Below are 26,405 nucleotides of genomic sequence, written 5' to 3'. Positions count from 1 at the left end.
TCCATTGTTTGCGCTAAGTTTCGGAGTGATCTAGAGATTCTACTCTTATAAGTTCTGGAGTATTTTGTTGCAGTTATTGCCATACCCGTTCCAGTGGTTACTTCTTCCCACAGATTTGTCGGTGTGTTGTAAAGATGTGGATCTTTGCAGTAACCAATTCACTGTTCTCGGCGTGCAATGTCGTTCACAGACGTTCGAAATGTGCACGTAAAGGGCCACATAACAATTTGTACGGATCGAGCTGGGACTTCAGACAAGGTTGTTTGGGATATTTTTGGTTTTTTTTTTCTTCTGATAGCTCTCCTCGCTTGAATTCACTTGAAGAAGTCTAACTTCCACTTGTGAAGTAATAGATAAATTGGTAGAATGCTAGATCTTTTTATTTAATATTCAATGGTTTAATTTCCGCTGTTTCTTGCTGTAAATTACGAAAGGAATGATCAGCTGTCCTAAAAGAATGGAAGGAGAAAACGTTCATTCTTTCTGCGAGATCAAAAATCTCCTGAGTTGCATAGATCTTGTTTAATCCAGAGCGTGCAGTAATATTGACTGATTAGAAAAGAAACCCAGTTTTCATTGTATTTTGGGCATTCAGGATACGCTGTTCTAGTAATATAAGTTAAAGTTTGTAGAGATCTCATAACTCTGGCAACGAAATATCTATGCGAATATATTCAGACGTTCTCTTCTGATGCCTGTTATGCTTATTTCTGTGCAAAAATGGGTTATATTGCCAGGATTTTGCGGGAACCAGCGACGTGAATCGTAAATCGATGTGCATCGATGTCAACGTCCACCTACAAGAATATGGCGGCCAGAACGAATGTTGTGTCAAATTCTGACCTGTAAAATACAATAATAGTATATAATAGTAATATAATACTGATCCATTGTTTCTCGTGTCGTCTTCGCAAAACGATGCTGGAATGGGGACTTTTGTTTCCCTTCCTTCCTTTTTCATTCCTTTTTCGTTGGTCCTGTCAAATCGTGCAAGGATGAAATGATGGTAGTTCTAGGAATACAAATGTCACTGAATCATAAAGAATTTATGCATTTTCTCTATCTCCTCCTCTAATATCACCTGAAATATCTTCTCTTCTTTACAGTTTCTCACATGCGGGACAGAAGGCGCATTATACGTTTGGGATGAAAAGACAGTAACACAACGAGAAAGCATTGACATAAAAACCGTTGCAGATAGCACTCATAGTTGTTGTGCGTGGCATGTGAGTGAATGTTAATCCTAAATTTAGTTTTTTTTTCCTTTTTTCATTTTATCTTATCTACACGTGAACTATCCTATTATTGCTATCTTTAGGGCGAGAATGTTTTTGTGGGTATGACAACAACAGATTTGTTGACTGGTGTAGACAAGAAAATCGTTGGCCAATGTTCGTTGGATGATCTCGAATCGTCCAGGCAGCTGTTCACATTTTCCCTGGAACCAACTAGTGTTGATGCTAGTGAAAACTATGTGGTTGCTGGAGGGAGGTACGTTCTTCGTAACGCGTTCTTTGCGAAAAAAAAAACTGAGTTTTTTTGGATATTCGAACGAAGTCGTCTTCTTTGTTATGTTTGCGTCACAAACGATAACGAATACGTTTTATCCTTTCAAAAGTGGAATATTTGTCGAGTTCCACTGTTGTTAGTGATGTAGAGTAACCGGTATAATGCTAGCTTTGCGGTTATTTAGTGATTTCACAGTGAAGAAAGTGAATTTGAAGAATCATGGGCAATACGACAGAATTGACACGAACGGAGAGATCATTTCTGTTGGTATTGATCCCAAAGAGGAAGTGAGTCTCATTTATCCTTAGTGCTGCTTTTAATAGAGCAGGAACTAAAACTTAGGAAAGAAACCCCTACAAAAGTCGTTTGTCATTAGCTCTGTTTAGGTGTATGCTGTAGCTTGCTGTGATGGAACCGTCAGCATTCATAGTTTGGAGAGCAATGAAAAACTTTCCGTTGTGGAACATGTGTTTCCAGCTTTTGGGGGACTGAGGTAATTCTAAATTTTTTTGTTTTCTGAAGCGTTTTGATTCGAAGGAGAAAAATTGTTTCGGATGCAACCATTTATGTTTCTCTGAAAATGACATTCTAGCGTTGATTCTCCTCGCCATACCTTAACGTGGTCCAAAGATGGCTCCGAACTTTTCATCCCCTCACAGGGATGCATTAAAGTTCTAAAACGTGATGGCTGGAAAATTTCCCCCCACAACTTTAGGTCTAACGGTACAGCTACGGTATGAATCTTTATAGGAGTTCTTGCATCTCTCGAACTTTTTCTGCAAATAGCGATTTTTCTCAGGACACTTTCTCGTCGTCATGCTTATCCAGATGTGGTCGTTTTCTTAGTTCTTCGACGCTATCAAACAAAATCTTATTGTGGAAAGTGGTTGATAGGTGAATCATCATTGTGATCCAGTGCTTCCCACATGTTTCAATTCCAGTTTTTGCATTAAGGTCTGTGTTAGCACAGTATGAATACAAAAGGAAGGACAAAAGATCTACCGTCTCTTGCATCAAATTCTCCCCTTTCAACATCAGAGACGTTCTCGTCGCCGATGTTGACGTGGGTCTATTTTTATTTTATTTTATTTTTATTTCATGTTCTCCCCCTCTTTCAGACATAACGTCACTAAATATGAATGTATTAGATATATTTTCACCTATCGTATAATTTATTAGATTAACAATAATCAGCACATCCTTGTTGCCAGATTCTAAAAGGACCTTTAGGAAGGCCTTTCTGTTCTGAAAAATGCCATTCCGCAATCAGCAGTCGATCCGAAGCGTTCCAGTGAAGCTATTGAAGCAACTACATCAAACGACAAAGATTTCGACTCCGGGAGCGATAAGGTATTCATTGACCAATTTGTACTAATTACAGATTTCTCAAGCCACTGCCCACCTGATTGTTTGGCTTTGCGAATAGTATATGTGTGATAAGTGGATCAACAAGTCATTGACCATCATAAGTGATGGGATTACTTTTCAAAAACTCACAGTTTAATTAATCCTGTATTCCATCCATTTGTTGATTGTATAAAAACAGTTATTTTTGGTCGAGATTGTCAGAAAACGAGATGTAATGGGCAGATATTAAATTGAGGTGTATTGTTGCTCGTATTCATTGCTGAAAAATTAAATGCAAGCATGCGACCAAACGGAAAATCTCGCGCGAACACCACAAAGTGCTCTCTCGCAGCAAGCGCGCGCGTTCGCCATCTAGCTTCTCATCGTGTTTCTCCGGTCTGACCTTCAAGACAAAAGCACAAGTGTCTGGAGACGCACATCATTGGTGCAAATTGTTCTTTATCCCTACATACATTCCAAGACGCGACGCTGCTACATCGCTACTCAACGCTAAATCAGTTGCAAATTGTAAGATTTTTGAAGAAGAGACCCACTCTATTTGCATTTGGGTCAAATAAAGTGTTTTATTTTTCCTTATTCTCGGAATCATATACTTTTTTATTCTCTTGCATATTGAGGACGAGGAAGACGCAGAGAGTCGTTCAGTGAGCAAAAGAGGGTTCCTGGATGATGAAGCTGAAGACGACGAAGATACCAGAAGTATGTTTGCATACCTCCTTAGTGGAATCTAATTCAATTTTCAAGGAAAAAAAAACCTCCCTGCTTAGTTTTGACTCGGCAAACCTTTCTTTAAGTGTCTGCCGACATTGGTGCAATAAAAAAGAAGTACGGTTTCGGCGACGACGGCACAGGAAAACTTGAGGATTTTGGATTCACTGTATCCGATGAGGCCCCAGAAAGGGGGGTTGGGTCTAGTTCTCGAGGTTTCGAACCAAGGTGAGAAGGTGCTGCTTCTGTTATTAACGCCAGAAATCATAACACTGTTTATTTAGTGCCTCGATTTACAATTTGATTGAAAATAATACTTTGCTTGTCTTTTTATAAATAGTACATTCCGAAAAGGAATATTGTATAATATCGTACACATTTCTCCCTCAATAGTCGACAGCTTTCGACGAATTTCGTCAGCGTTTCAGTATTACTTACGTTCCTCCGCCTCCCCCTGAAGTTGTTGTCTATAAACCTCCATCTATTCCTTCTTTTTTCGTCTCTGGGGCTTCGCCTGATCATTTATCTCAAAGATATTTGGTAAGTCTTGGTATTTTCACTCTGGTACTGTTTGGTAACGACAATCTTCAGAAATGGAATTCATATGGAATTATACGATCCTACTCTGGGGAAGATGGAAGTAGTATAGAGGTATGCTATCATCACAATAATTCAATTTGATTCACTTTTTTCACTGTCCTGGTTTACAGATCTCCTTTCATGATATTTCCATCCATCCAACAATTGTACTGGATAACAGCGCAACAGAATACGTTTTGGGCGACCTTTCTGATCAAGCTGTTGTTCTTGCAAGTAAAGCTGAAGAAAAAGGGGAGCAGAGGTGGGATTTGTCGCGTGAGATAGATTGTTTTTCTCATAAATTCACCGCTGTTGTTCTCTTAATTCATTATTAACCCTCTTATTCTGTTCATTTCCGTCGATCATCTTTCTGTCTATTCATTTGAAATTTAATTACTATGAACTCTTTCCTTGTCTGAATTGATTACTTAGTATTTTGTTTGCAAATAGAAAATATTCCAATTTGGATGAGAAGATGAGGAGCGTTAGAAAGAAAAATTCTTGAGTGGTGTGTTTAAGGGAGAAAAACTGTGAAGAAAGCGTATTAGCTATTCAAGCAGTTGTGACCGCAAAACTATTTCCCTCACTCTTATGAAGTTTATGAAGGTTTGAAATACAACTGGGGCTAAGGTTAGCGAAATATGAGCCTAACTTATTTGTTCATGCTTATTTTCGTTGATGGTAGTTTTTTTTCCTTACTTCTGTACTGAAGATAACTTCTTTGCTGGTTGCATGCTGGTTACCTGCTTTTAGTGAGCTTCTTGTGATCCACGTTTCGTCTTGGGATAGCGAGTCTAGGCAGTGGACTGCCAAACTTCCATTGAAGGAGAATGCGTTGGATGTTTTGGTGAGCGCATGTGCCTTTTTCGTGCTCATTTCATTGAACACTTATTTTCACCAGTTTTCTTTCCAGGTCTCCCGAGAGTTGGTGTGCGTAGTCACACACAATGGAAATTTAAGGGTTTTCACCCTCACTGGTACCCAACGACACATAATTTCTCACCCAAGTATGTACTCTTTTTCCTTAAAAAAAAGGACAAATCTTGACTAGATTTTTGTAATTCGGTTTTGGTCCTAACTATCCTTTCTTTAGTTTTGAGTCCATTCCATTTCATTACTTATTTTAGGTCCGATCCTTACTACAGCATGCTTTGGTAGTCGTATAGCTATTTGTTCTGTAACAGGAGGGGACTATTATGAAAAAGGGAAAGAACAGCAACCTCACTTCCAGGTGCAACCTCTAACTTTTCTCATATGACTCATTTCCCATTAACGTTGATCGAAATTGTGTTGTCCAGCATACCGTATCCATATACGATGTCGATAGCAGATATTGGTACCGTAACAAAGACAACGTGACCACAGTAAACGTCCCCATTGCAAGGAAAGAACATCTATTGTGGCTGGCCTATACTACCTTTGGACAACTTGTTTCCATGGACAGTTCATGCAAGTTTATCATCTCTGATTCGTAGCGATTTTGAATAAGAGAGAGTTATAGTTTATTGGAAATACATGTCGTGAAAAGTTGTGGCTAGTGGGTAAGATTAGCGCGAAAGAAGATGGAATGGGTACGCAGAGAATTCTCCAAAGAGACCAGCGAAAAGTTGTTGAAGTAACAATCGACTCATTTGAGTGTGTTCACATTGATGAACCTGTTAATAGGTGGTTACAGTTCCCGATGAGCTATCTTCTATTAAATTCTCTGTTATCCTGTCAAGTTCACTAACATAAATCTTATGAATTATTGATTCATGTCTTGCATGAATCGCGGTTTTGAAAGTGTATATTTTTGAGGTAGAGCAGCCCATGAAAAGAAGGGATCGAAACGTACTTAGAGAATTTATACGTTCTAACCGGCGACTAACATCTATATGAAATAAAACAGTTGTGAGGAAATATGTTGTTTTTTTTAGATACCATACGTATTCTGTCGCCTTCCGGATTTTGGGTGCCTATTTTCGATGGAAGCTCTGAAACTTCGAGCAAATCGGATGCAATCTGGCCAATAGCTGTGACTGAGGGACGCCAAAAGCAGATAAGGTAGGACTCGAGAGCTTTTCTGTTCACTCACTTTCATTTTAGCAGCAGAAATTTTCTTTTACCTTTCTCTTGCTTTCTTTTTTTGGTTCGTACTTTTTTTTACTTTAGCTCAAGTTGCTCATTTAGGTACTTGTACTGTAAAGGCAGCAAGCATCCGTTATTTGCTGTGAAAATGGCGCCGCTCATCGTTCCGTGGACATTGCCATATTGTGCACCGGTTCGTTAACTTCTTATTATTAGAGAAACCAGTGGTTTGCAAAGGAAGAGGAAAGCAGTTCAGAACTACCGATTTTAGTTCATCTCGTGTTCCTGTCTCTTTTCGTTCCTTTTTTTATTCGTAATAGGAGTAACCAAATATCTTCTCTCTCCACGTCTTTTTCAATATCATTCAGGAAGTTTTATCAATAGGCAAGTTGTTCAGACAACTATAGAGCAGTTTCACGAGCAATCGAGGAAGTGATGCCAAATCGCGGTTTTCTTTCCAAATAGTTTTGCTAGTTCGACTTTTCTCACTCCTCGATCGAATTTTCGCAGAATGGATTTCGAGTTTCATCTGACATGTGGCGTGCTCCGAATATTGCAGCCATGATCTAAATACAAATTTAATTCAAAGAACAGTAAAATAAAAAAAAACATGAAGAAAAACACAAATTAAGCTAAAAATCAAAAACGTGAAAGAAGAATATTTTCAGCTTTTGCGAAATAATACTAATCCTAAGAAAGCTAAGTAAACCTATTTTCTAGAATAAGTTTCTAATCCTAATTAACAAATCTAGGTGCATGTTTGGGGATCATTCAGTGGTTTTCAGAAGAGAAAATCTCTGAAAACCGTTTATCAATTGATTTTTGGCCGCTACTGTATGTAAATACTTTTTTCGAAGGACAAAGCAGAAGAAAACGGATGTTCTAACTTATCCTCGTGAAGACTGCTTACCATGAGTACAACATCTGGCTTGCACGATACCGCTGTTATCCCAAAGCACGGTCTTTCTCCAGAAAAGAACTACAAGAAAAACTCGACTCGTGGAATTTTAGGCTTGGATAATTCCTAACACACTATGGAAGTATGACATATCATTGCACTGCAAAATAAATTTTATGTTCGTGTTCATCATCCAAAATAAGTTTCTTACACGGAGTTCCCGAGAAGATAGAATCGTTGGAGCAGTGCCAAATTATAAATAAGGTTTTTTTCAAGTAGTAGGTGACGTAAAATTTCCTAGAGCAGTTGAACAGGTGTGTGGCATATATTTATGGATGCTGATTGATGTACATGAAATGCTTCAGTTATTCTGACTGTATATTTTTTACGTACTACGCATTATTTCTGCCTTTCCATAAACAATTTTTCAATTTATCATATCATCGTCAGACTATTCTTTAGGATTCGGATAAGTCGAAATTAGAGCAAGACCTTTTCCTTAACGAACTACAACAAAACGAAGTAATAAGCGCCGGACCTTCGGTTGAGCTTGCGGTAGGTTTCCGGCTAGCAATCTAATGTTCCTTTCTTATACTTAGAAAAGTGCTTTTTCCCGATAATCTTCTCTTCGTTTCTTCCAGGAACTTGCTGCTGGACATCTGCAATCTCTCGTTAAGCTGTTTGCTCTGGCCTGCAAAAGCGAGCGAGACGGCAGAGCTGCGGAACTCGCTGGAATGGTAGCATCGGCAAAGGGTATTCAAATGATGTGCAATTACGCTGCGAAACTGAAGAAGTCCACATTGGCGGACAAAGTCGCTGCCAAAGGACGAGAGAACCTGTCACTGAACGACGCTGCCGTGTCAGCTCCGTCTGTAAGCGGTAGAGAGGAGCAACCAACTCCAAGGCGAATGTCAATGAAAAGGAAAATGGGTGTCGTTCAGCAGGGACCGGTTCGTGATGTGTTTTGGATCCTATTGTTTTTAGTATCATACATATTTGTTCCGGTGTGGTTATAAGAGCAGATTAGAATCTACTTCAGTAGGTAGATCAGATTTAAATTCACTATTGGAATCGTGGTCAAAACCAATTTTGAGGGAATTCACCTGGATTGTTTTTGCAAGTGTAAATTTTTGTACTTGTTAGACTCTTCAGAAACTCATTTCTTACCTACCTGTTATTATTATTTTCATTGTTAAACATTCTGTTTCGATTACCGGACACAAATCATCAGTTTTTCTTCAACTGACACAAAGGTCGGGCTTTTCCAGGTGTTTATGGAAGACGATAGCGTTACTTCCACGGTGTCGGGATCCAATTACGACTACGATGTGGTGGTCGAGTCACAGCCAAGGGATGCTTCTTATAGTCAGCAGGCCAATGATAGTCTATTTAATGACAGTACTGTTGTTCCAATGCCGAAGTTAACCCGGAATCCGTTCAGAGTAAGGGTTTTCTCTTGTTTTTGCACTCCTTATGATATTTGTTAATTTAGTCATACCGTCTTCAGTTAGTTCTGTGACAAAATTTGTCAAATTTATTTCTGGTTTGTTCAATAAATGGTTAACTACAGAGATCTCCATCCACATCACAAGACACCTCATCACTATTTGATAACGATGCTTCTTTCTCTTCAGCGAACAGAAAGCGAACTAGGGAAGAAGAGGTACGAGTTTGGATGCGGCTGGTTTGATTCACATACATTTGGTTTTTTTAGACGCCAAAGCAATCCACATCAAAACAAGCGAAGCTGTCATTTGGATCCGGATCCGCTCCTGTAAAGGGCAAGGAGAATACAATGTATGGAAATGATCAGTTGATTAAAGATGTGATCTGGATTGTTTGAAGTTTTTTTTTTTTCAGAACTGCATATTCACTATGGGTGGAGAGGCATGAAGAGACTTTGCGGGGTATGTTTAGTGGAAATCCTGACGATTTCTTGAAGTTTTGCGCTCAACAATTCAGAATGCTTCCTGCGGCAGAAAAGAAGGTATGTTTATTCTGATCACGGTTTTATTGTGACAGAGTGGCTTCTTTCCATCCTGACTTTTTTTATACTGCTCTAGTTCTCATAGCTTTAGACTCGCTTCCTTACATTAAGTTTCATGCTACTTCCTTAGTCTCCTCACAATGCATAATCTGTGCTCCGAATTACATAAGTCGCTTTCTTTCCCTGTCGTCTTCGTTAAGCTTGCTATTTCTAGAACAGTGTACATTGTTTTTCCTTTTTTCTTGTGCTTCAGAAATGCCTATCAGCAGCTCCAATTTTCAATGTTTTTTCACCTTAACCGAACTGCAGTAATTTGAGAATAGTACCTAGAACAATAAGGAATACGTTCAGAGAGACTATAAGACTTGAAAAGAAAGCAGCGGAGTGCGAATTACCCGGACATTACTATTTATTCTATTGATAATTTGTCTTCAATTTCCCTTTTTTTCCTCATTCTGACGGTTTATGTGGTTTTCACCCTGAGCTAAATACTGATAATCTTTCATTTCTTGGAATTATTATGGGTGCGAATTCTTCATTCGTGTACTATATATATATATATATATATATATACACATATATATATATATATATATATATATATATATATATATATATATATATATATATATATATATATATATATATATAAGTAATATACTATTGTCTGGGAGGATAAAAGCACTGACTTGACACATCGGCTAGCCACCGCAAGTCATTGTATAGGCCAGATACACGTTCGTAAACCTCAAACGATTCTGAATTGAAGTGAACGTGGGGGCGCATCCCAAGCGGATTGATTAACGCCAGAAACTTTTATCTTTTATATAATATATAGAAAATGTAACGTATATGATGATATTGGTATATATTCATATTCAACTTCCTTGTTGAACGTATCAAGACGTTTATGTTACTCTTCGTCATGAAATGTAGTGACTTTCATAACGTTAATCCAGTGATTGAATTTCTACTCGCGGTTCTTTTTTCGCCTTTTTTCTCCGCGCACACAATCTTTCTCTAGATTGACATGTTGTTGTTTTCACAGTTATAAATAGGCACGTATTTGTGGTTTTTTTTTTCGCGGGGAATATCTGAACATAGGAAACCTATTATCGGATATTCTATGAAAAGCTGGAACATTTCTATACGCGTTGTCAAGGTGGGGATTGTTACATAGCCATTCTTTAGCACCATGTTTTCTTGCTTTTAATCGGATGAGAACGCCGTGTGTTGTTGAGCAGACGAACGAGCGCGAAACATTTGCTCCAAACACAAGTCATATTGCTTACGTTTGCATAAATTGGACATGTCCATGCGTATCGTGTTGTTTAGACGATAGCTTTGCTCTCCAGGGACTGCGATCAGCTCACTCCGTTGGTTTTCGCCATTTCCCCAGCAATAACTTGCCTGCGGCAAGCTTCAGCTTACTTAAGAGTACTGTCTTTTTTCACCTATAAGTATCCTGCGGAATTCTTCCATTTCTTGGGACTGCATTCGTTCTATGGATGTTTTCGACTTATAATTATTTATTTCCTGCCAACTAAGCCAGGACCTAGAAAGCCCGTATTGAAAAAAAAACGCCATGAGTTTGAATTGATTGGCAGTCTATATTGGGTAGTTTTATACCAATTCTAAATCCTCTTTTTTCATCAGCGTATTAAATTCTGCTAAGTTCTAACAGCTGTGAACTTGTAATGAAATTTGTGAAATAGAGGAATGATGTCACGAGAAGAAAAAATGCCAACGCTCCCCAAAGCTCAACTTTTTTGTTGAAAATTCGTAATGTTCGTTCATCGCTTCACATCATGTTAGTTTTGAAACTTTGAGAAAAATTGTCTCGTTGCTAACCATCTCTACCCTGCTTTATCTGCTGACCTTTCTCGTCTTCGTTTGGAATTTGTGCTTATTGATTCACCTATGAACAGTTATTATTGATATCAATAATTAGTCAAATGAAAGTGAAGGTTTTTGTAAACTCAGGAGAATTCGAGTTTATTTGCAAAAAAGAACCTCATTTTTATACGGAATTTCTTAATGTTCTGTCGGTAGGGAAGTCTGCCGTAGAAGAACTTACTAATGTTGTTAGTGTATTTTCATCAATCCATTTTGCAGAGGATTGGATTGTGGATGTTTGTGGTGTGCGAAACTTAATGCGAGACTTAATCTGGAACACATTTAACATTTCTACGTAATGCTGATCAATACACAGACTTTTTTGAACTTATATACAGAAAAAAAAGACTTGGTTTTCATATGATATATGAGCGGTCATCGTTCACAATTAATTCTGCCGGCTCACAACAAACCACTTGCATCGTCCTAACCTTTGTCCTCAGCGGGCATATGTTTTATGCTAATCGCTGACTTATGTGTTCTGGATTGCTGCAATTGCCGAGGGCAACATCTGCGTTGGGTCGGCAACGCTCTTCCGGGCTTTGATATATAGACACTTCAAATTGCACTTGCTTCTGCATATGTCATATATTTTATTTTAAATGAAATTACCAAAAATTAAGACTTTAAATGTGTGAATTAGAATTGAGTAACTGACATTCTGCGCATTATCTTTTACATTTTTTTTCTGTCAAGTCAAAATATGACACCGTATTTCATGGTCCTGGACGATATAAGATGCAGAAGAAAGGGCTTTTTTATTTTTTCGCCATCTTTTCTGTCTTTTTCATCTATTACCTTCATACCCCACCCATCGTTGTCCACCGTTTAACTTCTTTGTGCAGTGGTACGTTCCTCAATGTTTTATGTGCACGATACGATTACTCTTCTCTCGTAGTCATGCAACTCACATACAATTCTCACTGGAGAAGACAATGATGCTCTTAAGCCGAGCTTGGTTGGCTTGCGATCTCATCTAGTATTCATGATGCCCGAAGCGGCAGAAGATGGGCACGACCCCTAGTTGCCTCGTGTCGGCGACGGGTTATGATATGTACGAAGCCGCTTCTCTAAAAAGCTCTTCTTCTTACGAATGTGTTTTTATTACCCGTTTTACGATTTCTTGGCCACCCTTCGTTAGTAATTCTTTTGCTTCTTCTATTATTGTAATAGAACTTTAATCCGTAGCAAGTATAGGTCTTTACGATGTAAATAACAAACACTAAATAATAACAAGTAGTGAATGCAAACATGTAATAACAGATATATGGGAACAACAAAATCCCAAACAACCCATACAATAACTATTTTTTTCTTGCATGTTGTGAAATTTCTCCCTCATTCTAGTAGTTTTTGGTAACTTCACTTTAGAGGATTGTGAAGGTGAAGCAAAACGTTGTGCATTTGTTTGAGGACTCGGGTCTGCGAAAACTAGACACAAAATTAAGCGGTAATGCGGGATTCTTTCAATTTTTTAATGGATTTTTTCGACCATAGGTGTACCATTGTGATCCCGTTTTGTTGTGATAGTGCAGCAGTGATGACCGATATGCCTTTGGGTACTAGAAATTTGTTCTATATTCATTTGCTTTTTATTTATTATGCTTGGATGTCTTGATAAGAATTAATCGGTTTATACATTTGTATAGTTTAATTTGTTTAGACAATTTTATTTGCAATTAACTAGCTGCACTGCACTGCTGAGGACGTAAAAGTGATTTAGGATTTTGATTTCGATGTCGACGCCCGATCTCTCCACTTTCTTTTTGGCCAAAACCATTAAACGAATTGCTTCCCCTTTAACTATCCACTTAAAACTAAAATTTCTTCTATTAATCTGAAATACTTGTCAGTTACTTCGTCCATTTATTTGAAAGACTTCTTTTCTGGAACTGTGTATTTGCTCCTGTGGCAGCGATAAAAATGAATGTTTAGCAGATCCCACTGGAGCTACTTTTTTTTGCAGCGTTTTCATTGCCTTGCACTTTCATTAAAAAAAAAATTAACCACTTTTTTCTACGCCTGAACGTCAGTGCTCGGGACGATCACTCAAACTGATCTATTGCGCGGCTAATAGCTTTAGTTTAGTTATTTGTCACCCATCATTATGCCAAATATTTTATTAATTACGGGAATTCTAAAGTTTGTTTTTGAGGCGAGAGAAATGTCCTGGTCAGGTTTCTTTTCCACTGGATTTCTAGTACGCATCATGCCCTCGCTTTCCAAACTTCCAATAATCTTGTTATTTTGGCTTCGTTGTTTGGCAGAAGATAGTAATTTTGGCCATTGGCGAATGTTTTTTCCTCGACCATCTTTAATCAAGCATTTCGACTAGGAGCTCGACTTGGAATAATGGTTGTTTATCGGTGCACTTCATTTCTGCTCGGCAACGCATCGTATCTCTTTTGGGAACTATGAGGCTGGACGAGTTCCAACAAACAAATGGATACTCTTTTTCTATAGCGTTGCTTCTCGTGAGACATTGTTTCGTAGTACACCAGGGCGAGGGCAATTTTCGTGGCAGGAAAGTGCAGTTGTAGAGTTGGTAAATGACTGATCGCACCACGGAGATACATGTCCTGAAGCTAATCCATCTTCCCCTGGCTACATTTTTTCCCCATGTATCTTTGATATTTCTGGATATTTCGAATTTGGGCCATTTTGTCGAGTATGGGAATATGGGAATTTCATCTGCGACTTTGCGTTCGTCATTTTTGCAACGCTAGGACGGTGGTACTGCTCCGAGAAATGCATTCTTCAACCACCGCAAATTGCGATGAAGGTAATTTGATTATGGTCATTTTATAAAAGTTTTAAGTAAATTTCCTTAGGATAGCTGTAAGAGATCATCAGAGAAATGAAAAGAGCGGAGGATACTCTTCATTCATTCACAAATAACTTCCATAAGCTATCCGTAACCAGTTACCATAAATTTCTTGAAATAAGGTGCAGACACGTAGATAATCTCCTGTAATTTTCAGATTTTCTTCTCTTGTATTTTTTTCACGCGAAAATATGGGTTCAGTGTCGAAAAATTGCAAGAATATCATGAAATTCTCATCAGTTAGAATCTTTTCAATTTGTACACCGCTTTTAACACTGAGCACTCTTTCAGTACTTGTGAGTAGCGTAAAATTTCTTAAACACTTTTGCGGGGATGGCACGTGCTGTTGGCTTGCGGAGAACAGCGAGAAAAGTTGATTGGCAGACGTCGTTTTTCTTCTTTTCTCGTGCAAATCCCGTTCTCTGCATCCCGTGTAGAAATGATGTCTCCACTATTCAATCTATCTTCTAGTTTCCTACTCTTTATTCCATTTTCCGTTTGCGACAGTAGTTTACACTGTTTTTGGGCAAATTGAACAATGATTTTCGAATTTATAGAAAAAGGAAGTGAACAATCGTGTTAATCAATTTTTTACGCTTTCTTTTTGCTTTATTTGGTAGCTTCCTTGTCATTTTGATCAGCTGCATCATCAAGGCTTTTGTTCACGAGGTCTCTAAAAGACCTGAATGAGATTCAATGCTTATCGTTGTCACTATAATGATATGTCTATTCTTATAACGATTTTCAATATTTTTCTTTAATGATAATCCTCCTATATGCTCACGATTATTCCAGTATCCGTTCTGCTCTTGTTCACAGCTGAGAAAAACACTGAACTTGTGCACGCATACGTAAAATCCAGACATCAATCATTCCTAGCCACGCAAGAATATTGTCACGTTCAACCATAGTCAGTCAGTCAAGTCCAATGAATGCCATCGCGCATGTCTTCGTACGCTTGCACGATGACAAAAATCTAGTTTCATGTAGACATTGTTGAGAAGAATAAAGTAAAAATGTTCAACTTCAAAATCAAAATAAATTACTCCGAGCAAATATTTTGATTGTTAGTTCTAGTCCTGATTCTTTCCTAATCTCATTAATAATGAGATGAAAGTTGCTGAGATTTGCTGAGGTTTCACAATGAAGCAAATGTTTCCCAGGATTTCTCTGCCGAACATCACACATCATCATAAGGTTTCCTTTTGCGCTTTAGGTTTACGTCATATAACCCAAAAATCATCAACAAAAACAACATTTTTGTCGCAAATGGTGACAGGTGACCTACTTTGAGTGGTTAATGGACGTTGGACTTTTGCTTACATGGGTGGATTGGGTTGGATTGGTTGTATACTGAATTCATTACCTAAGACATTGATATTCGTATTTTAAAAATATCTTATTTTTTGTTGTTGTTGCAAGAATAGAAGATGCTATTTTGCGCGAAGGATCGATTAGGATTAAGAATGTGGTTTCACGAAACATATTCTCCTGTAAAATCGATGCCAATTGATAGTACAGTGCATTATTGGGAAGAAAAACAAGTGTTTAGAAAGTAAGCACGAAATATTGTGAGGTAATAATCAAATTTAACTGATTTGGCTTTATTGCAATCTTATGCAAGATTTCATTTCTTGTCCAACAAGGAAAACACGAACGAGGGTGCCATAGGATATAACTGGGGAGGAAACAATTCCAAATACGCCACCAGAAGTCAGTCACTTTATTCGACGAATTTTAACTGAATTCTGTCCTAAGGACGAGTTAGTTGGTTGCCATCATCGTGCTAATTTTTTTGTTAGTAACAGTAAGAGTATAGGATAATATTTTAGGAATCCACAAAAACTTCTGCTCGTTCTGCTTTGTAAGAGTGACCATTAGGGTATGTCAAGGGCGCTACAGCAGTTAACCAGCTCCGGATAACTCAATAGGTTATTAACCAACAAATCGTTCGATGCAAGGCGGTGTCATATTTCATAGCGTCGTTCAATATGTGGTGGACATACGGGAGTGGCGGTTGTGTAATTTGCATCCTCACGTCATATCAGCGCTAACCTGAATGTGTTAAATTGTGGTGTAGCTGCATAACTTACAACCTCACACCACCAATGAGCGAGCGACTCGACGTGGATACGCAGCGGGAAGGCGGGCAAAACGCCAGCTTTTGTCATCGAGCATTTCCTTGTTGTGCAGCTTTTGTTTCCGGCCGAATAAGAAGTGGCTGTAGTTTTAGTGGATTTTTATCTTCAATGAAGGACGAGGCTGTCTAACTTATCTCAGCTCTGAAATTCCCATACTCCTAGCGTACTTTGTGTCCGATTTTTTGGTTTGTTTCTTGTTTAGCGTGTATTTGTGTGTAGTTTCGTTGCCTATTGATCAGCGAATAGTTTCGATTTATTCAGTGGTGCAATTACGTTTACTTAAATTATTATTTGTTTTATTTTACTATTATCAGTTATTACTCGTTTGTTTTAATATATTGATTTGACATAGTTTCGCGCTGGCAGTGTATCTCAATTGCAAAATGTTCCGCAAACGTTTATTAATAACTCACACGAACTTTTCGCTCTCGCTGTTAAATAAATTAAATAAATAAATAAATAAAATACTACTGTACTAATAAAATACTTCTTGAATGTAGCTGATTTATATTAGCTCTTCATTTCTTAATTGTCTTAATTTATTACTCAAAACTAAATGTTTCTTTCGCTCATCGACAGATTTTCTCCGCAATTTCGGAATAATTTCCAAAAATCGGACATTCATTTGTCCAAAGTTTTACGTGAAGCAGCCATTAATTTTTGGTTAATTTTTCGGAAGAAACAAGAGGACTCTTGCTCTTAGAGAAGGTATAGTTCCCGAGAAACGAAAAATAACCAGTGGTTAAGTTGTGTGGTTAAAGAAGACTGAATTTTTACTCTTTTATTTAAGAAATTGTGTTCCGAGAAGTATTTCTTTCGGAACTTCTTGTGCGCGCGTATCTGTGCAATTCCACTTTTGTTTTCCAGCTAATTGCTTGGTCGATTCTTATTACTATTTGCTTATTGCTTACACTCACTTAAAGGAATGATTTATCCCTAGTATATGTTCGCTTAAGACCGATTCTTATAAGAGCGACCGATGTACATATCTTTCCGTGAAACTTCTTTTTCTTAAATTTTTTTTTGGGTTTTGTTTGTTTTCTCATCTCAAATGATTTTGAAAACCCAGCTAACGCTGTGATATTATGACGCTGAATCACGCAGTAGAGATAAAGCTGCACCTTCAAAGTTTTTTTCTCTATGTTGAAGTGCTTTCCATCGTTTTATTTCTCTTCTGCTTTTGCAAGCTCCTATTTATTTTTTTGCGACTTTCCCAATTCTACAGAATTTGTTGACTTTTTTCCACTAAGGTGTAGATTTTTACACTCAGTAATGAGAAGGGATACTACTTGTCTAGCACTGATGCAGTGTCATTATGAATTTGGCTTCAGTCGTTTCTTATTCAAATAGTGTAGTTTTAATTTTCATTCTAGTGCTCCAAATGTAGCTTTTTTGCATGGATTTTTTATTTATTTTCTATTTTTTGAACAGCCTGAAGCATGCATCATTTTCCTGTACCTCGAAACTACTAACTTTACTAGATAATTCTAACGAAAATGTGTATTTCTAGCACGTTTTTATTTTCGAAGCTCTTCTAACATTTTTTTGTAATTTATTTTGAATAATTGGTTTGGAATATCGAAATAGTTTATTCAATGTATAAAAATATGATCAAAACTATATGCTGGGACTAGAATAAGAGAATTTTTCCACCCAGAACTTATATTTCAGCATTATCTTAGTAGTTAAATTCGGTCAGGACTATTTTCTTCAGCGGAATACTACTAGTAGGTCTATTTCTCATTCCTACTATTCAACGAGTCAGGTTCACGTACGTAGAATGAGTAAACTGCATACAGTAAGGGGAATGGCGTTTATAGTAAGCGCAACTGAATTAGAATGTCATTAAATATATCGAAATTGCATCTGGTTAAGTCGTTCTTGGAATGCATTTAGTATGTACTCAACGACATCAAGTGAATTTATGCGAGTTTTCAATCAAATATATGGAGGGTGGTGCTCTACGGTCCCCAAAAACCGTGCTAAGATCCTATTTATTGGTCTTTTTAGGAATACTTTACTTTTATTTGAATCATATTTCTATGCTGTAATACATTTATTTATCTAATGAACCCAAACAGTCGGACAGTATTGTCTTCGGCTCGGTGGTCGCGATGAGCGACGCAGATGGCGCTTTTCTCTACTCTCTCTCCATTTCTTTTTTTCCTTCTCTCTTTCTTTCTTTCTTTCTTTCCTTTTTTTCTTCTTTCCTCTTCTTCTCCTCTTTCTTTCTCACTCAGCCAGTCGAAGCCTTTTGCTCGTTGTCGTTCAGTTGAAGATATTCTATGTGGATCATTTTTTGGAGTTTTTCTCGTACGAATCAGAGAGGATTTCCCGCTTTCTTTAATGCACATAGACTTTTCACAAATATATCTCTACAAAACCTAGCACAATTATGTTTGATTTCTTTGGAAAATTTCGCAGATTTTCGTAGTTAGTTGATTTGCGTGTGTTAAAATTATTTAGTACCACTTTTTAATGTAATCGTTAGCAGAAATTAGGATCATCTAGTATTTGGGTATTAAATTGCTATGGATACGCCTACCGTATGTAGTTCTTCCCCATGGAACGTCTGTAGTTTCACACACGAAGTAGCCTATAATTTCTACTATATATCCGCCACATGGTGAAGTTATTTTGAAGAAACTTTGGGGGAGAAGAATTTTTCTTTTTTTTCAACTGCAACCTCCTGAAATATTGGTCTCTTCCTCCTTTTTTTACATCTGGAATCGGAAAGTGCGGTTAGTGGGATAAGATGTAAGAGATTTTGTGGACTACGTCTTTCACTCTATTTTTCTCTTGAATGCCTTTCCACGACGGAATTTTTAGAATATTCTTCTCCAAATTACTGCGAAATTCGATGCAGAGTTACAGTTTATTTCTTTTTTCAGTAGGAATTTACTACACATTTTTTTTGAAATTTCTATTTTCAATACTTCCATTTTGGTTGTACGTTTTCTACTCCTTGGCATTTTATTTGTTTTTCTTTTTGTTTTCGACTATACGCTCTAATTATGAATAGGCTTAATTAGTTCTCGTGCTTCATTCGTTGGAAGGTTTTTCGAATTTGTTTATTTTTGCGGTCATTTGATGTTCTCGTTTGTTGGGGGTGGGAGGACTCCAAAGAGGATTTGTCGTTCCTTCTGTTGTTCAGCAAATGTCCATTCTCATTTTCACATTACTCCATTCTGTTTTTTACTGGCAAATATCTTTTTTTTTTCAGGAGTGGAAAAATCGTGCGGCGGCCAGTACTCAGCAGTGATACCAACGTAAAGAACGCGAACCGATCGCCCTCATCGCTTATTCTACTACTATATTGTTACTTAGTTCGCCGTCTGTACTCGTCTAGTACTTTCTGGCTCGTTTCCTCCGTATCTTCTCACATTGTCTCCCTTTCACTCCTATAGTCCTTATCCACCCATTCCATTAGGAATCTGAATGAGGACGTTGACTAGCCTCCTATAATTCCCTATTATTTTGACCACCGACGCGTGTTAATAATTGTTGGTGGAGGGACGATTTACCGCCGCCTCGCTCAACCACTGACCCGGTGGTCTCTTATGTCATATTAACCGCTCTCACCTCACGACACTGGGTAAACTGAGTGAATTCACCGGAAAAAACTCTGATTCAATGCTGGTTACGGCTAACCATATTCTTTTAATTTCGCCGCTGTTCGCAGCTCTTTGTGAAGGTAATTTTTCTCATGTTGAATTAATCTGATGTGAGTATAAAATGTTATTGTTCCCTCTCATTTTTTTCTATCCCTATTTTTAAGTGTTCAATTTTACATGAATTATTGAAGGGCTTAATTCAATTTGACGATGGATATGTTACGATTTCGTTGTCTTCACCTATCTTTTTGCTGTAAGTTAAGGAAAAAGTGAAAAGTACGGCACGCTCCTCCAAATTCATATTTTGAGCCGCAAGTCCTCGTATTACCATTCCATAAATTTTTATTTCACTATGAGCAGAGGAAATGAACCGAGGTGGTCGTTTATTATGCTCGTTGTGGAAAACAATAGGCATTGATGCCATGAAAAGGTTTTGAATGGGAAAGGTTCCACAACTTGTGCTGATTCTTAGGATTCTGTGAAAAATTCTGTAAGTCAATAGAACCCAAGGAAAAAATGTTCCTATAACGCAATTCTTGAATTCTGTGAAGATAGTGAAGGAAATTGGCCGTTATCTAGGCTGTTATCCTTTATTTCCAAAAAGCTCCTCAGCTAAATATTTTTTTTGAGTTCTAGGTTCTGCCCATTGATGGTCTCTATAGAAAAACAGAGAAAATCGACTCCAATTCGACTCTTCTTAGAGCTCTGGAGCAATTATATTCAATTACAATCGCCCTCAAAATAGATGTTTACGTCGCATCCGAAATTTCCTCTCGACAGTACATTTCTTGAGGTCAATACCTGGTGTACTTATGTACTCGCAGGCTAGTATACTGTGAATCCAATGAATACAACCGAATTCGCAACCGCGCTTCAATCGAGGGAGCGGAGCATCGAATCAACCTGTTCCTCGAATATTCGAGTGATTCGAAGGTTCTATCGGTTAATCATTCAAGGGAGAGCCTGAAAGATCTTGTAATTGGTCTCAGACATCAAGATTGGGATTTTTTTACTGTCTCAGACATCAAAGGCGTATAAAAGTTGGAGAAGAGATTGTGAAAAGCCTTCATTTTTATCATGTCCTTAAAATAGATCCATATTCCTAAAATATGCTATGTTTATGGATAGAAGCTCTTTTTTTTCAGAATTTTTGAATCGGATCGAACATTCGTTTTATGTCCTTTGCATGCGTTAATCAGACCATAAATGTCTGATCTGATGATCTTTATCCGTGTCAGATCAAAAGTGCACGGAATGATTATGAATGTCCGGTCGAGTGGTTGCGTCGCAACCGGACTCTAAAAGCAGAGGGACTACTGCCTGACAAGTCAATTATTTTCATTCAAAAAAAAAACATTCTAGTTGTTTACGACTACTTGTTTTCTTGCTGAAGTTAAGTTTTTAATTATTGTAACTAGGTCACTATGTAGGTCCTGTAGACCAGTTTCCGGTTTCTTTCATTCAAGTATTCATTAGACGATTTCGGCTTTACTTCAACTTTTATGTCTCAGACAATTTGAAATGAAAAACGCTTTCTTGACTTTCGGATCTGTAAAACCTTGAAAAGGTTAAAAGTTAATACTATCTCTGGTGACTTGTAAAATTTTTTGTGGACCCGAAACTTCTTGCGATTTTGAGGATAAGATTCGGGAAGAGTCACAGCTTTGTAACTAATCTCCTGACCTGTGAAGAAATGAAGCAAACTTTGCATCTAAACTATTAACTATTCGAAAACAGCTCCCAAACAGTTTTTGTTTGGTCCTTCGAGTTGTTAGTTCTTTTTCATTTATTTGTTGGTCCAATACATACAATAGTTCGATATATTTCAGAATAAGACTAGAAGGAAAACATGAAGTGATGACCTTAGGTCTCTCGAGAAAATTGCTTTTGTTCTTTCGAATAAGAAAGAATCAGATTTTAAGCTTCTTATGTTGGTCCACTTTGCTCGCGGTAAAGTACCCTGTGGAGGACAACGATTTACATTGCTAAAATCCGTATATTACATTCTTTTGATCTAGCAATTACCTAATTATGCGTTTCTGCTCCAATTGTTGCTTGCATAATCAATAATTGACTCTAGAATCTTCAGATCTTCTAGAACTAATGGGAACCAAATTCCACTTCCATATTCAGGACCACCCAAAAATACAAATCTTGCGTTAAAAATCCAATTTGAAGTTCTTAGAAGGGGGTAGGAAGGTTGTAGAGGAAAGATTTTTACATTCGTGCGGTCACCTTACTCCTCGGTTAAGGACGTAGCGCTCCGAACTACTGCTGATGTGAGCTGTAGATGTAATAACCTCAGAAATCTATTTAACCGTATTCACAGCTAGAAAACCTTGAAATCACTACATAGCATTGTAGGATCCAATATAATATATTGTTTTTACGTGTGAAAAAGTTCAAGAAACACTTCGCTTTCAGAAACGGTGAAAATTTTGGTTTTTTTTTTCGGTTACTGCGATCTGAAAAGAACATTTGTGATTTCAGCCGTATGCTATCATTGTTTCTCGTCGGATGCCTCACTTGAACCAAAAGTTCGTACTCATCTTGGCACACAAGAGGACGTGTTTTTCATGCCAATCACGTCGAGGACGAGTTCATGCAGGTACATCTCTTTCGCCTCACATTCCACTGTCCGAACACATCGCGTTGAAGTGTCCTCGCTCTCGTAAATGACAAATTTCTGGAAAATTTCATCTGTTTTTTATTAGGGAAAAGACCTTGTAAAGGCTTGCGAGAGCACAACACATTCATCGCTATGGAAATAAAGTGGTTCTTCACAAAATAAAAGGCTCTTCGATACAATAGACCACAATTTCGATTTAGGTTGGGTGGAAAGCCATTGTGCCACGATTTAACACAACTGAATGACAGTATGACTGTTTTCATTGTGTGAAGCTCTATTGGTTTTAAAAAAAATTCGAAATTCACTCGATAAAACGCTACTTGGGCCTAACAATGAAATTTCCGAGGAAAAATCTCTTCCATTTTTGTACTCTGGGAAAATTGCTTAAAAAAACCTATTAGGGCTGCTTCAATAGAATTTTGTTAAAGGCATCACCCCACGAATCTGAGGTGGTACGGATTTCAGGTGGAGTATTCGTATACGGGATCGTAGATTATGAAGAGGTGGGTGATTACGTCCATTTCTTGCTAATTGGTGTAAAAAACGGCCCGGAAGATGCGGCGTGTGCACACGGATGTCGCGCTCCGATCGAACTCGTTGTAGAAAGTAGCGCTCGAAGCCGTATCTTCCGGGCCGTTTTTTACGGCAGTTAGGAAGAAGTGGACGGAATCACCTTCTCTCCATAATCTACGATCCCACCATATACGAATACTCCACCTGAAATCCATACCACCTCAGATTTGTGGGGTGATGCCTTTAACTTGATTGGTACCCTTACCCTTAAGGACGTGAAAAAGAAACATGCCAGCAAATAATATTAGTAATAACACTAATAATAATAATAACAGTAATAATAATAATAATAATAATAATAATAATAATAATAATAATATTTAGATATCCTAGGTGAATATGAAGATCCGTTATCTCATTCTGTCTATCGAAAGAGCTGGTTTTATTGATTAATTCCGATAATTTGAGGTAATCTCTCATGGTATCTGCGAAAATTGTCGACTGTATTGTCGACTTTCTAGCCTTATTACATGCATTGAGAAAGTAGGACACTTCCTTGCGAAGATTTTCGTCTCAATTCGCACAAAGTCGATTATGAAGTTGAGAATCTCAGAGGAACGTTCGCCATTAAGAGTGATATCGAACTCTGGAGCTTTTTCCTTTTCAGACAGACGTTTAGATTACTGTAGGAGCGATCAATGGTTTTATAGTTTGCTTCAAGCATCGTTAGCCAAGGTACATAAATTCCGTTAGTCGAGAAGAGAGAGGAGCTGGACCTCTTCATCGAACAGATGCAAAATGATATTGAATGTCAAATAAATAAGTAATTAAATAAATATATATCAAAAAATCAGCCCACAATTATAATATTGCATTGGAGCGGTTTCTTACCATCTCCAGGCTGTTAGTAGCCGCTCTATCGTCGGAGAAACGAAGTACATTAGGCGTAGTGTCGCCGGCTATATCCTCCTCAAACCAGTTTCCTGCAGAACCTTATATAATTTGGGTTCAATAAAACTGTATTGCATTATTCATAAAATTTTGTCTCTCATACGATTTGAGTACGTAAATTTTAAAGGTTCAGATTATGTTACGGTAGATGTTCTCATTTCTGTCACCACATAGCTCTTGTTCATGAAAATTCTCATTGAAGCAGTAGAGTCGGAGGAGAAGGAGAGGCCATGGGAATAATCGCTGTTTTTAGAATTATAAATAGACGCCTGTGCTTAGTTCCATACGGCGGACCATTACGCTTGGGCGGGAATTCAAACTATGTATTTCTCGATCTTTTCCTACTCAGATTCTTCTTAATCTCTTTTCTATTTCAATCAAACTTGTTTAAAGGCATCACTCCACGAATCTGAGGTGGTGCGGATTTCCGATGGAGTATTCGTGTACGGGATCGTGGATTATTGAGAGAAGGATGACTCCGTCCATTTCTTCCTAATTGCCGTAAAAAAACGGCCCGGAAGAAACGGCTTCAAGCGTTCCGGCGCGCTATTTTCTACAAAGAGTTCGACTGGAGCGCGCTTGCCTTGTGCACGCGCCGCATCCTGCGGGCCGTTTTTTGCGGCTATTAGGAAGAAAGGGATGGAATCATCCTTCTCTCCATAATCTAGGACCCCGTGTAGGAACTCTCCACCTGAAAACCGTACCACCCCAGATTCGTTGGGTGATGCCTTTAATCTACAGAAGATCACATCATCTTCAATAAGATTACAATTCTACTCGATTCGCTTCATTTTTTTCGTTTTTTTTTGAGTTTTATTTCTTTGCTTCACTTTTCCTTTCCCTTTATTTATCACTAGTCTTCTTCTTTTTTTTTACAATTTCCTCCTCATACTTTTTTTTTGGTGTTTCATTTCATTCAAATCAGTTACTTGAAAGATTTCGTTAAGTGACAAGATTGACTCCGACTATCCAGCAATCGAGAGTCAGATCTGCTCCTCTTCTCCGTTGTGCGTGACTTTGATTCCGAATATTGCAAGTAAGTCATTTATGTAAGTTACTGGCAGTAATTAAATAAAATTATTGTAAGTTAATACTGTCTTGATATTTTAAACCTGAAAATTTCTCACTTTTTCCAATAATAGCCATGAAATATGAAATATTGAAATTGATGGAACGTCTTGGCGTTCCGTTATCTGAAAACTGTTGAAGAAAGTTTAGGATTGTCTCTTCTGCAATATCGCCCTGACCATAGTTTTTTCTTAGCGAAAACAGAAGAAAAATATCTGCTAGTTAGATTTCTGAAGTGTTGTCTGTCTAGTTTTGATTGTTCAGATTCTACATTCGTAGTTCGTGGATGTATGGAATACATACTGAGGCACAGTTTAAAGAAGGAGGATATTCACAAAGAAGGGTAAGCGATCGCTTTCAAATTTTGTAAATAAGTTTCGAAGTTCCTTAGATTTTTTAAGTAGACATGTCTTTGAGAGCGATGAGAAAAAATTATATCATTTTTTTATTGATACACTTATATACTTCTTATAAATTTTTCCTTTGTCGACCCTCTTCAGCGATTTTCCATTTTTTCCGTTTTATCATCACTTTTTTTTACAATGCCTTCTTTCTTTGTCTTTTTGTTTGAAACGAAATAATTGCAATCGCTGCTTGGAAAATGTCTAAATATGAGAACTGGTCTCCGCAATCTCTTCCCAATGGAGACAAATTCCTGCAGTTTGTTTTAGAAGGCTCTCGTGATCAGGTCACCATCTTTTGCATTTCTCAAGGAAAGAAAACTCTCATTACTAAAGTATACACATATAAATAAACATATAAAGTATACATATAACGTTTACTAAGGGTGGGGACGGGGTTACTTTAAAATATGCATTTAGATATAAAAATGAAATTGCAATCACCGAAATCACGTAGAAAACAGTTTCCACTATGCAGTATGCGATATAGGCCTTTTCTGTATTGAAGAAGAGCGTCTATAAACGCATCCGAGAGAGTAAATTTGAGTGGGACCAGTTCTCGCCTTGGTGCTTTAATCTCTAGTGATATGATCTCAAACCTACTCATTTTGTTCCCTTCGCGCACTTCGCGCAGTGAATGCTCATTTTCTTTAAATTTTAGCAAACATAATTGCTTCAAATAACGCCTTAGCTGCAGTTCGAATCCCCGGGAGTAGACGCAGGCGTCACTCTGCATCTCTGCTCTTTTACCTTCACCGACAAAGGAGACTGTTTCAGGTGCTACCTTGTCCGCTCGCTACCAGCTCGATTTCCAAACAACTTCACAATGGAATACGTGCTTTGCGTGTGTAACGGTGATTACTGTAACGGAGAGCAACCGCCGGATTTCGTACCGGGGCCGCATTCGTTCGCCGGCGAGATGGTACTGCCTTTGAATCAGAAGGAAGAGTGGATGGTAGCTCCAGGGAAGCGGATAAAACTGGAAATTTCCTCGTCTGCATTGTCCTTTATGCTTTCTTCGTGGTTATGTTCTTTACGTTTCATGGCTATCGTTAATTTGTAGGTTTTTCCTATGCCCGCTATATTCAGTACAATTATCTGGAAGGAGTCTCTAAAATAAAGGACTGGACCTAGAATGGGCTTCATCACTCTATGCCTTTCGAAGCTTTTTAGATGAAATACGAAGTCAGTGTTGTTAATGTATATATAATGACTATAATGAAATAAAACTTTCAATATTTCTACTTGCTTT

General features: G+C 37.8%; 2 protein-coding genes across 3 annotated transcripts; both read left to right on the top strand.

The window, feature by feature from the left end:
• Window positions 1-177: 177 nt before the first annotated feature.
• RB195_013470 (uncharacterized protein) lies at window positions 178-19,239 on the top strand (the record flags this gene model as incomplete). 2 transcript variants are annotated; one of them, XM_064203298.1, is made up of 28 exons in its annotated part: window positions 178-258; window positions 1,107-1,226; window positions 1,319-1,491; window positions 1,694-1,796; window positions 1,896-2,002; window positions 2,102-2,243; window positions 2,309-2,403; window positions 2,464-2,572; window positions 2,740-2,859; window positions 3,289-3,384; window positions 3,495-3,576; window positions 3,672-3,813; window positions 4,014-4,125; window positions 4,177-4,236; window positions 4,296-4,426; window positions 4,918-5,011; window positions 5,078-5,171; window positions 5,292-5,395; window positions 5,463-5,613; window positions 6,081-6,207; window positions 6,334-6,424; window positions 7,592-7,684; window positions 7,771-8,079; window positions 8,398-8,571; window positions 8,700-8,792; window positions 8,844-8,926; window positions 8,990-9,116; window positions 19,201-19,239. In XM_064203298.1, the coding sequence occupies 28 exons, from the start codon at window positions 178-180 to the stop codon at window positions 19,237-19,239; spliced, it is 3,252 nt and encodes a 1,083-aa protein (XP_064059179.1). The 2 variants fall into 2 exon arrangements, with proteins under 2 accessions (XP_064059179.1, XP_064059178.1); XM_064203297.1 differs by lacking the exon at window positions 3,289-3,384.
• Window positions 19,240-19,610: 371 nt separating this feature from the next.
• Window positions 19,611-26,216, top strand: RB195_013469 (uncharacterized protein; the record flags this gene model as incomplete). Its single annotated transcript, XM_064203296.1, has 5 exons — window positions 19,611-19,671; window positions 22,082-22,199; window positions 24,632-24,720; window positions 25,017-25,095; window positions 25,931-26,216. 5 exons carry the CDS (start codon window positions 19,611-19,613, stop codon window positions 26,214-26,216), a joined length of 633 nt encoding a protein of 210 aa, XP_064059177.1.
• Window positions 26,217-26,405: the final 189 nt, after the last annotated feature.

This window comes from Necator americanus, chromosome V, assembly GCF_031761385.1.
Source record: "Necator americanus strain Aroian chromosome V, whole genome shotgun sequence".
Classification (NCBI taxonomy): domain Eukaryota; kingdom Metazoa; phylum Nematoda; class Chromadorea; order Rhabditida; family Ancylostomatidae; genus Necator; species Necator americanus.
This window is presented reverse-complemented; position numbering and strand designations above follow the sequence as displayed.